We start from the raw sequence: 12,978 nt of genomic DNA, 5'->3' as shown, positions 1-12,978 counted from the left end.
AATTCAAGTTTATTTGTATAGCGCTTTTTACGATACAAATAGTTGCAAAGCAACTTTACGGAAAATTAAGTTTCTACAATATTTAGTAGTAGCTTATCAGTGGTGACTGTCAGTTTATGTACATATGGCAGAAATTTACGGAAAAATCAATTAAAGACGTAATCAAACAGACGATGAACACTATTAACAGCAAATATTATATGATGCAATATATATAGTGTTTTGTCTGTGATTTCAGAGCTCAGATTGGAGATTCCTGCAGAGATCATTGAGGGAGAATCACCTGTTTTATTTTGTAAGACCACCTGTGACCTCTCAAGTAAAACAGAATTTACTTGGTATAAAAATGGCAAGTATTTATCTGTATCGATCGGGTCGAATCAGCTGTTGCTGCAGTCGGTCAGCAGTGATGATACGGGGAACTACAGCTGTGCAGTGAGAGATCAGAAACATCTGCCGGCTCCTGCTGTCTCTCTCAGCGTCAGATGTACGTCAAGACTTGATCTTCATATTAACAAAATTCAGTCCAAACTGATCAAATGAAGGACTGTGAGAAGTAATCTTTATATTTTTCAGATCCTCCAAAGAACGTCTCAGTGTCCTAGTACAAAACAGATTTCAGTACTTCAATAGGTTGGTATATTATTATATAATAACATTATATCAGTTAATGAAATTACGGTATTTAATTGTAAATTTAAGTTAAAACCGTAAAACCTAAAACGTTGATACCGTATTTTTTAGGTAAAATTCCAGCAACCACAGCTGCCGTTTTTTTACCGTAAATTGTACGGAATTTTTTTACAGTGTGCAAATACTGGTTAGTGGTGCCATTTTTGTGTTCATGTAAAGTTTTTTTTATCCATAGAGCGGCATGTTAGAAAATTTGGAATATAGAGAGGATGAGCATTATCAACGTCTATTTTTTATGTTGATTTTGTCCTATTTTGTCATCTGGCTGGTTACAGTAAGTAAAACTCAGTAAATAAATGTTTTAACGAAAACTACAGAAGCAGATGATGTAAGGTTGAGCACGTCTTACTTTTAAACGGCATCTGTGTTTAGCTAAAAGTAAAAACAATTACACAGAATGGAATACATTTCAAAATTTGTATTTTCCTGATATTTCCCAGTGATCTGCAGCCACAGATGGGAGGTTAAGTACTCCAGTAAGATGAAATGTGCTCTAAAGGGTTCAACAATAAATTTATCGGGCACTTATAAACTCCCAAATAATCTCAAAGTGACACAGACATTCTGGACTGTAAACCCATCTAAAAACGAGAGTATCAATCTGTTGGCTCATCCAGATTACAGAGGCAGAGTTCAGTTCTTCAAGAATCAAGATGGAATGACCTTTCTCAGTCTCAGTAATGTGACTCATGAGGATGAAGGAATGTACTGCCTCAGAATCCTGACAAATGTAGAAAAACAAAGACATCTGGGTTTTCCTGGGATTGAGCTCAAAGTGACAGGTACAGGCAAACTAATTCACTCACAGATTTGACTCTGTTCTTTCATATGAAACATGTTTTGTCTGTGATTTCAGAGCTCAGATTGGAGATTCCTGCCTCAGTGTCCTTCAGTCCATCTGGTGAAATAGTGGAGGGAGATTCAGTGACTCTGAGCTGCAGCAGTGATTCAAAACCTCCTGCTCTGAACTTCAGCTGGTTTAAGGAGAATCAAAGCTCAGCTGTTGGATCTGGACAGAGTTTCAGCATCTCCAGCTTTAACTCCAGTCACAGTGGACGCTACTATTGTGAGGCTCAGAATCAACATGGATCTCAGAGATCAGCGTCTGTGTCTGTAATATCTGCAGGTATTAATATGATACTGTAGGCTCTTACTGAACTCTGTCATGAGCATCATGTAAAATGATGTGTCTCTTCACTCAGGTGGCAAGAGAACATTACAGTCTGCACACGTTCTGTATGCAGCTGCTGGAATCGGTGCCACGCTCATCTGCATCTGCATTATTGTAGTAATAAAAATCATAAGGTAAGAGAAAAGTGCTGTCATTTTTTTGCTGTGGAAAAACCTGAAGACACCATAAACCATCATAAAGGTGGTTTATGTGATTTGTGTGCTATAATTCAAGCCATACAATTGACTCATCCATCATGAAGAAAACAATCTCATTCTTCACTTGCATTTTGTGAAATACCATAATTACATTTTCTTTATGTTCCTCACACTAAGCTGTCATATGATTTCAGAAGATCTATATAAATATACATCACGAGTCATATATTAATGACTTTTATGACACTTCATGTCGTGTTCGGTTCAATTTGACCTGGAGAGGATTCTCTTTTTCCAAAAAATGCTAGTTAATGTTATCACATTGGACTAAAACCTACTGCTCACACAGGGTAGAACAACTTTGACTTTTTTTTCCTGGGTATATTTTGTATTTTTATGGGATTTATTTATTTATTTTTGACAAAAAAGATTGAATCCAAGATTTAGTGATAATAGAGCATAATGAGAAAATTACAAGCAATTTTTAGAAGACCTGTAATTTTTGAAGCTGGAAACACCAAATTAGTGAAATAATTTTCAGCACATCATGAGAACTAAAGCAGTTTTTCCCATTTTATTTTCCAGGATTCTTTGGATTATTTGAAATAGAAATCTGGCCCCAAAAGTTTTGAACAGTACTCCATATTTTTTTTATTAAGCAATTCATATTCAAGACATATCTATAAACAAATAAAAACATTCATGTTTTCATTTTTACAAACATTGTAAGTGTTTGAGTAGCTGTTGACTAGTGTGATCATATTTTTCGTAGTTGTAAATAAAAAAGTATTACAGTATGTTTTACAAGAAAAAACTATTTGAGTATTTCTACCAAAGTTAAGCCAGTATGTTACTTGCTGTTTATGAATGACTGTTTATGAATTTTACTAGGAGTGACGTTTTCGTTGATCTTTTTCTTCTTTTCTTCAGTAGGAAAACAGGAGATTCTGGCGTCCGAGGTGGCGTTTCAAATCAGGCAAGTCTAAAACAAAGTCTATTTCAGCACATTTTTCACGAAATTGGGATCATAATGGGATCCTCCAGACTGTGTGTGTTTATTCAGGAAAACAACAGCACAGCCGTGACTGACCAGACGGCCACACATCCTTCAAAAGCAGCCGATCCGGATGATTTAATGTACTCCAGCATCTCTCACAAGAGACCCAGAAAGCACCAGAGAGCTGGAGATGAAGACGAGGTTCAGTACGCCATCGTCCAGCACCACAGAAACACCGGGAACATGACTGCGGAGAGAGATGTGAGAGATCACCGTCCTGCTGTTTCTGCCGGGTGAGACGCACTTCATCAAGTCCAGCGTCACTTGTCATAAGTTTAAAGATGTGAACTAACACATAAACTGAAAAATGAGGAACAGGCAGTTTAGAGGAACATGGTTTTATGGGCGCACATTAATCTGGTTCATCTTATTTTGCCTTTTTCATTCTTATTGAACAGATCGAATGCTGAAAGTGCGGATGATTCCTCTGTGATCTACAGCAGCATCAAAGTTGCATGAAGAATTGTAGCATGTGATCACTGAACATGCTCCTCCATTGAAGTCGACATGAAATAGAAGTTGCGATTAAAAGTGATTCCGCTTAACAAACAAGACTTTATTTGATCAATCATATATACAGTGGGTACGGAAAGTATTCAGACCCCCTTAAATTTTTCACTCTTTGTTATATTGCAGCCATTTGCTAAAATCATTTAAGTTAATTTTGTTTCCTCATTAATGTACACATGATTTTAGCAAATGGCTGCAATATAACAAAGAGTGAAAAATTTAAGGGGCTCTGAATACTTTCCTTGTTTATTTTTGTTATATATATATATGGATGGATGGTTCACAGTAAGATGCGTTAAGAAATAAATAGGGTCAATTTTCATTTTTAATTTGTGTTGAAATGTGACCGTGTGCAGTGACTTTAAATGCATACATTTGTGTGAGAAACAGGAAGTGTAACTAAGAGCTGTAAGCAAGCCTAAGCAAAAATATCAATTTCTGAATGGAGGAGAGGCTTCACTTCGCTGAAGCTTAAGCTTACCATTTAATGAATCGACATCCTATCGGCTAATCTTTGCCATTATATGTTCGTTTTTCTCAAAGCAAACTTGTTTCACATATTCTCACACAAATCTTTAACAATAGTGGGGATGATGCTTTTATTTGCCTTTAAAGGATGCATGCATGTTTTTGAGCTCTTCGTGTGTTGTTTGAAACTCTATATTGTATATATTTCTAAAGGTGAATTGACTTGTTGAGAAGAGGGTGCAAATACAGAGAAAGAGGAAGGCCGGCGTTCATTTTAGATGTGATACTCATTAATAGTTCAGCTGTGTAACACTTCCCGTCATGCCGCTGTTATCATTTGTTATCTGTGACCATTCACAGTGAGACAAGTTTATACTATGTTATAATTGTGTGGAAAAGAATGAGTAAACAATAAAATAAAGTATATTGTGTGTTTGGTGAATGTTGGTTTGGTTTATTATATGAGTTGAATGACTTTTGTTGATCCTGCATGTAAATACGAGTGAAGCTCTTTAAACCAGTGTTTCTCAACCGGGGCCCGCGGGCCACTAGGGGGTCTCAGTGATCCTCCAGGCCTGTAGTAAGTGTGCAGTCGGGTCAAAGCTCCAAGGTTCTGCTCAAACAACTGTTGTGAAAGTAAAGGGGTACAAAAATGGAGGTACACAAGCTTTTAAGTTTCTCCTGTAGGCCACTACTGAATAAAACGTAGCTATTTTGTGATATTATAAGCAGAGTTGTTCAAGTTGAGGTGGTGGATGTATGCCAGAAGTATTGTAAGGTAAGTACATTTATCCTCAAGTTGTGATTGACAGATTATTTTTCCATTTCACTTTTTTATTTATGTGGCATATCTAGAGCGATTTGTTATATGAAGATGATTCACAAATGTTCTACACTGAAGGTGTTGCATGCTGCTCACAACCTTTGCAAAGGCAGCACTAAAAACGGAAAGATAAAGAGGAAGCGACACAGAAGTGTTCAGGGGCGTGTCTACGTGGTGGCCAGGGGTGGCACCGGGCCCCCCTGAAATTTGTCTGGCCACCCCAGGTGCCCCCCCTACCAGATGTCTTGCGATAGGCTTGTTTTTAGTAAATTTCTAACTGCCTCTGGCAGTGGCGGATCCTGGCTTGTGTAGGCAGCTGCCTAGGGCCGTTTTCTTCTCTTCTTTATACTTAACTTTAGGCGGTTTCTATAGTGTGATCTTAATGACAATGTCGAGAGCACATAATGTTACGTGATCCATGTAATGTGCGAGGACGAATCTCTCCACTCCCAAGCGGATTTCCATCACTCACACAAAACTGGACGTGTGCTTTTAAATATTGTTCTTTTATGAATTGTCACTGCTCTCGCTCAGATATTGCGTGTACACGCTCAAACGTTGTCTTCGCATCACTGAAGACGAAGAGCTTTTTTTCTAATTCAGGTGAGGAGTAGACTTATCTCACTAAATGGAAGCAAGCTGATTATAGTCAGCCTTCTCTAGTTATTTATTTTATTAATAGCCTACTTATTTTAGTTAAGTGCTTAAATTGTAAATATGCATTTATTCAATTATTTTATTTAGTGCATTTGTATTTTGTTGTTTTTGTATATAGTCTTGCAATAAAAGCGTATCAACCAGGTTCCAAAAATAATCACTGATAATGATTATAATCATTAATAATCACACAAATAATTCAGCTGGTTTAAGGAGAATCAAAGCTCAGCTGTTGGGTCTGGACAGAGTTTCAGTGCACTACAGAGTGGACGCTTCTACTGTGAGGCTCACAATCAACATGGATCTCAGAGATCAGACGCTGTTTCAGTCACTGTTAAAGGTATTCACTATAAACTCTCTTTCAGTTTTATCTGTCTCTAGTGTGAACAAATCTTCATGAACATCTTGTTTCAGGGGTTCAGAGAGCTGCTCTGCAAACAGTTACTGGGATTGTGGTGGGATGTGGAGGACTGATCTTCATCATCATCATCATCATCATCATTGTGTTCATAAGGTGAGTTAAGTTTGTCTGGACACTAAATGTAAGTCTTTTCAGTAAATTTAAAACATCTGCAAACTTTATCTCACATCTAGAGAAAATTGACTTTTTCTTACCTTTTAGTATTTTTTATTTATTTGATGTATTTTAATAGTTTTCTCCTGTTTTCAGTAGGAAGAGGCGGAGAGAATGTGGAACTGAAGACGTGAATCAAAAGCAGGCAAACACACACCTCCATCTACAACTGCAATATTTGATGATATTGCTGCACTGAGCTATAAATAAAAGACAATCTTTCTCTATAGACGGCTGACTCGAGTGATGATACATACACAGCTCTGGATCCAGTGTCCAGAACATCTGACATTTACAGCACGATCAGAGTCAGTAAATGTCTCAAACACTTTTTACACTCACGTTCAGCAGATCCATATAAACACAGGCTGTTCTGTTCACAGTCTGGTGACTCCAGAGCTCCTGATGACACCTACACGGCTCTCCGGCTTCAGTCCAGATCTTCTGAATATGAGACTCTAGCAGTAACTTCAGCAGATCCACATTAAACTCTCCTCACAGTATTACTGCTCAGATGGAAATACTGATGCTCCTCAGAAACTCATAAATACCATATTTTGATGCTTGCTTCATTATCAATTTTCTTAAACCTTCTTGAAGTAACAGTGTATACTGTAATCGAGCTTATAGCAGGTTGCAGAATTGTTTTTTTCCCCAGTCTTTCCTATATTGTACATTACACATTTTCTTTATATTTGTGCTGCACTTGCAAATGCATTTTACCCGGTGTATTTCTGGTATTTAAAGTAACATCGCAATAATGTAGTTTAGTGTAATAGAAAGACCCCATTTATGGTTTCTAATGATGTTATTTTCAAGCAGCGTTGTCTTGTTAAGCTCTGGACAATTGTATTAAAGTCTCTAGCTGCTCTTATATCTGAGTGGATTTTGTTCTACTGCATCTTTATTAAAGTAACCTAATAAAGTTTGACATCCAACGTAAGCATTTCTCTCGTATCTTCCATGTTTTTAATCATTAGTGATAGTATTATATATTAGGATATAAGGACAGAAGGAAAGAAGTGGTGAATATGAATACTGAGAATGGAAATAAACAGTACATATTTTGGGTCTGTTTTGAGTTGCTATCTACATAATAATATTTCTGGTTTCATGATTTATATTATCAATAGTTTGTATAATCCTACAGTTTATTTCTAGTTTAATGCTATTCATGAGGAAAGAAAGACACTTTACTGTATCTCTTTATTACTGAATCTCTAGATACGTGATGTTTGAGGAAATCCTAAAGATGTTGCACTGTAAGAAACACTGTAGATGTTGTTACACATCCTCTTCTGTAGATGGTGTGTCTTAGTGACAGACACGTGCTGAGTATTGCTAAAGTTTGTGTGAGAATACATTTGTAATATCATTTTTATGCAATCAGTTTATAATTGAGTTTCAAACAGCTGATATTCAATCTTAAGTCACAGGGATTCAGATTCACCTCCAGTATTTTGAATTTTTAGCACAAAATAACCTCATTTACATCATTTGGTCATTTACTCACCTTGCAAAGTGTTATGGCGATATGCTTTTGAAGTTTGAAATCTCATTTTATATGAAGATTCAGAAGTATATGCTTGTGTAATATTTGCTGTCACCTCTTTGTTTCTGATCTCATCGAATGAATGATATAAAAAACAGATAAAATAAATGTACATACTATGTACTTGTTATAGTAATTACAATAACTGGGTAATAACTATGTACTATCTCTGATCCTAACCCTAACCCTAAACCTAACCCACGTACTTTCCTTATATCTTCCAGTACTTTCTGAAGCAAGTACACTGTAAGTACAGGTAAGTGCACACTGTAAAAACTACAACGATTGCTTTGATAACTTTTATTGCTCCTAAACTAACTTCTGTAACTGGCAGTAAAATGTGCTTCATCTTTTTGACCACCGGATGACAGAAAAGTGAAAAGAAGTGCAGAAAAGATTTGAGTAATGAATCCCAGTTCTCGTGTTTTTGGGAGTTATTCAATAGATCTGTTAGTGATTTTAAAGAGCATTAATTGTTACACGTTCCCCTGTCTTGTGTTTTATTAACTCTTATTTTGAAGTATTGTTCCTATGTTCTGTCTTCCTGTGTTTAGTTCCCCCCATTAGTCTTGTTACTCTGTGTATTTATACCCCTGTGTTTCAGTCTTTGTTTGCCGGTCGTTGTTTTGCTTATGTGAACTGTTGTGTGCTTTTTGCTTTATCTGGATTTCTCTGCCTTGTTTTTGCTTTGTTTGGATTCTTTTATCATTTTTGTTAATAAATTGTGCTGCATTTAGATCCTCCCCTCTTCCTTGCCTCAAGCGTGACATTAATACTATCTGCTGTCAGTCTGGTGTGTAAGTGCTTGTGCTTGTCAGAAACTGGCACTGCACTTAAACACCATGTATTTGCTCATGTTTCTGAATGTGTAAATGTGGTTGCGTAGCATCATTGCTTCATAAGTGAAACATAGAGTTTGTGTCAGAAAGAGGATCTTGAATCTAAAAGCTGTAAACCTTCATATATGAAAAAAATATTGACGCTCCTGCAGTCATGATGAGTATCTTTACAAAGCAACCACGTTTCACATATTCTCTCACAAAGATTTAACAATAGTGAATTCTAAAGCTTATTTGTTTGGATCTGGAGACTTTTCTAGTTGTTCTTGCGTAGTTGAGATGGCGTCACACATATGCAGGAAGTTGTTTAACTGCAGGTTTAAGTGTGAAAACTTCCACTGACACATTAAGCTGCTGATATTTTTGTCATTTGGGCGTTGACACTGAGACATTGACACTGCAGCGCGGTAAGACCATTGTTACCATTATTTAACATTAGGTAAAATAATTCTGTAGGGCTACAGCTGATATTTGTAAAAATGTGCTGATGAGTTGAAGATACATGTTGTAGATCCATACCCTGATAACACACGTACATCACGCAGACGGCTATTTGACATCTGCATTTACATCTGCAAGACGTATTTTTTAGAGTGTTTGCTCATCTGCAATATGTACCCGGTGTATTTCTGGTATTTAAAGTAACATCGCAATAATGTAGTTTAGTGTAATAGAAAGACCCCATTTATGGTTTCTAATGATGTTATTTTCAAGCAGCGTTGTCTTGTTAAGCTCTGGACAATTGTATTAAAGTCTCTAGCTGCTCTTATATCTGAGTGGATTTTGTTCTACTGCATCTTTATTAAAGTAACCTAATAAAGTTTGACATCCAACGTAAGCATTTCTCTCGTATCTTCCATGTTTTTAATCATTAGTGATAGTATTATATATTAGGATATAAGGACAGAAGGAAAGAAGTGGTGAATATGAATACTGAGAATGGAAATAAACAGTACATATTTTGGGTCTGTTTTGAGTTGCTATCTACATAATAATATTTCTGGTTTCATGATTTATATTATCAATAGTTTGTATAATCCTACAGTTTATTTCTAGTTTAATGCTATTCATGAGGAAAGAAAGACACTTTACTGTATCTCTTTATTACTGAATCTCTAGATACGTGATGTTTGAGGAAATCCTAAAGATGTTGCACTGTAAGAAACACTGTAGATGTTGTTACACATCCTCTTCTGTAGATGGTGTGTCTTAGTGACAGACACGTGCTGAGTATTGCTAAAGTTTGTGTGAGAATACATTTGTAATATCATTTTTATGCAATCAGTTTATAATTGAGTTTCAAACAGCTGATATTCAATCTTAAGTCACAGGGATTCAGATTCACCTCCAGTATTTTGAATTTTTAGCACAAAATAACCTCATTTACATCATTTGGTCATTTACTCACCTTGCAAAGTGTTATGGCGATATGCTTTTGAAGTTTGAAATCTCATTTTATATGAAGATTCAGAAGTATATGCTTGTGTAATATTTGCTGTCACCTCTTTGTTTCTGATCTCATCGAATGAATGATATAAAAAACAGATAAAATAAATGTACATACTATGTACTTGTTATAGTAATTACAATAACTGGGTAATAACTATGTACTATCTCTGATCCTAACCCTAACCCTAAACCTAACCCACGTACTTTCCTTATATCTTCCAGTACTTTCTGAAGCAAGTACACTGTAAGTACAGGTAAGTGCACACTGTAAAAACTACAACGATTGCTTTGATAACTTTTATTGCTCCTAAACTAACTTCTGTAACTGGCAGTAAAATGTGCTTCATCTTTTTGACCACCGGATGACAGAAAAGTGAAAAGAAGTGCAGAAAAGATTTGAGCAATGAATCCCAGTTCTCATGTTTTTGGGAGTTATTCAATAGATCTGTTAGTGATTTTAAAGAGCATTAATTGTTACACGTTCCCCTGTCTTGTGTTTTATTAACTCTTATTTTGAAGTATTGTTCCTATGTTCTGTCTTCCTGTGTTTAGTTCCCCCCATTAGTCTTGTTACTCTGTGTATTTATACCCCTGTGTTTCAGTCTTTGTTTGCCGGTCGTTGTTTTGCTTATGTGAACTGTTGTGTGCTTTTTGCTTTATCTGGATTTCTCTGCCTTGTTTTTGCTTTGTTTGGATTCTTTTATCATTTTTGTTAATAAATTGTGCTGCATTTAGATCCTCCCCTCTTCCTTGCCTCAAGCGTGACATTAATACTATCTGCTGTCAGTCTGGTGTGTAAGTGCTTGTGCTTGTCAGAAACTGGCACTGCACTTAAACACCATGTATTTGCTCATGTTTCTGAATGTGTAAATGTGGTTGCGTAGCATCATTGCTTCATAAGTGAAACATAGAGTTTGTGTCAGAAAGAGGATCTTGAATCTAAAAGCTGTAAACCTTCATATATGAAAAAAATATTGACGCTCCTGCAGTCATGATGAGTATCTTTACCACGTTTCAACGTTTCACATATTCTCTCACAAAGATTTAACAATAGTGAATTCTAAAGCTTATTTGTTTGGATCTGGAGAGTTGTTCTTTTGTTCTTGCGTAGTTGAGATGGCGTCACACATATGCAGGAAGTTGTTTAACTGCAGGTTTAAGTGTGAAAACTTCCACTGACACATTAAGCTGCTGATATTTTTGTCATTTGGGCGTTGACACTGAGACATTGACACTGCAGCGCGGTAAGACCATTGTTACCATTATTTAACATTAGGTAAAATAATTCTGTAGGGCTACAGCTGATATTTGTAAAAATGTGCTGATGAGTTGAAGATACATGTTGTAGATCCATACCCTGATAACACACGTACATCACGCAGACGGCTATTTGACATCTGCATTTACATCTGCAAGACGTATTTTTTAGAGTGTTTGCTCATCTGCAATATGTCTATTGGACGTTTCCAAGCAGATGTCAAATAGACGTTATAAAAATGTCTTTAAGATGTTTATATATAGATGATGCTCAAAATGTCATACCGGTCAGTTTTATGATTGCAGAAATCACTATGGCGACATCACTCATAACATCACTTCCTCTGATCTTGGTGATCATGACTGCGGGTGAGTCTTCAGCTACAGTCACTATACACACACTTTAACACTCTTTGAAACGCTGATCGAGCTCTTCACACTTTGTAGCTTTTATAGTGATATGAGTGTTTTGCTGTCAGTTAACAAATAAAAATGGTTAAAATGAAAGACACTTTTTGTGCACTGGTTCAAAACACCCGAAACACCACCTCATTTTCTCATATCTGTGTTTCGTGTTTCAGATGCTGATGGTCTGCAGGATTGGGGAGTGAATTACAGCCCTTCATATGTTTGTGCATTAAAGGGATCAACAGTGAAAATGTCCTGTTCTTTAAAATATCCTCGTGGCTATGAGATTAAAACAGTCTTCTGGACCAAACCTGCTGTAACTGATGGAGATCTACCGGACCTGTGTTTAGTTCCAGAAAACAGAGAAAGAGTTCAGTGTGTCAGAGAAAATGAAGACACTCACAGTATCACTTTGACAGATGTAACAGAAGCTGATAAACACATCTACTACTGCAGATTCACTACAAACCGGGGAACATGGACGGAGATTCCTGGAGCTCAGCTGGATGTCACCGGTAGTGAACTCTCAGAAATACACCACAGACACAATGTCAGTGGCGCAAAAACGGGGTATGCAGTATATGCAGTGCATAGGGGCGCCACACATAGGGGGGCGCCATTTTGACAAAATCATTCTGTGAAAATCTTCTTTAATAAAACGTTATAAATAATCAAAAGCTTAGTTATTAAAAATAATGAATGCAACATGTTTTTGAGCATTTCAATGAGTTCAAAAATGTATAAATGTATATGTATAAATTACTTGTACAATGTAAAAACGTATTAAAACGCGGAACGGCCATATCTCTTTGCGACCACAACAAACGGGAGACTTTCCAGACGGTCACTTCAGCTTGCCCTCAGGTACATGTGCCAAATGAGTTTCAGTAGAACAACAGGGAACTGCGGTCTGATGAGATATTGTTATATGTCAGTAAAAAGCTTTCCTGTCCTGTCAGCCGTTTTACTGTGCTCACGGCGCACGCTCTTCAACAGTACACGAATGAGGCGCACGCTCACTTCATAAATAAACCGCACTAGAAACTGCGAGCATAGACCTACATCGTCAGTTAAGTCACAAAATTACCAAAATGGCGACTAAAACTGCAAAACTGCATGCATGTTTGTGCATTACGTTTAAGAACGTCTCTCAAATGCATGCAGCCTACTGAAATATTGTGCAATTCGAGATCACAATAGGGTGCAAGATGATAGGCTATGTAATATTTTTTATTTATAATTTAATGCACAAGTAGGCCAAATGTGAGCACTGTGCAGTTAAATGTACTAGAAATTATGCGCTAATTTTTTGAAACGAAAATGAAAAGAAAAAGAAACCATATTTAAATGCATGAAAAAAAC

At 36.6% G+C, this 12,978-nt stretch overlaps 1 protein-coding gene across 1 annotated transcript in view; it reads left to right on the top strand.

Annotated features, from left to right (window-relative positions):
• LOC107594244 (B-cell receptor CD22) overlaps positions 1-6,641 on the top strand; it is a 15,061-nt gene extending 8,420 nt beyond the window's left edge. Inside the window, exons 6-9 of the mRNA XM_016284206.1 lie at positions 5,952-6,051; positions 6,208-6,256; positions 6,342-6,419; positions 6,495-6,641. Of these exons, the coding sequence (XP_016139692.1) occupies positions 5,952-6,051; positions 6,208-6,256; positions 6,342-6,419; positions 6,495-6,599 (332 nt within the window). The 3' untranslated portion in view covers positions 6,600-6,641. The remainder of the gene's footprint in view (positions 1-5,951; positions 6,052-6,207; positions 6,257-6,341; positions 6,420-6,494) is intronic.
• The last annotated feature ends 6,337 nt before the right edge of the window (positions 6,642-12,978 follow it).

Source organism: Sinocyclocheilus grahami, unplaced genomic scaffold, assembly GCF_001515645.1.
Source record: "Sinocyclocheilus grahami isolate Dianchi unplaced genomic scaffold, SAMN03320097.WGS_v1.1 scaffold181.1, whole genome shotgun sequence".
NCBI lineage: Eukaryota > Metazoa > Chordata > Actinopteri > Cypriniformes > Cyprinidae > Sinocyclocheilus > Sinocyclocheilus grahami.
Note: the sequence above shows the minus strand (reverse complement) of the source record. Positions and strands in the feature narration are given on the sequence as shown.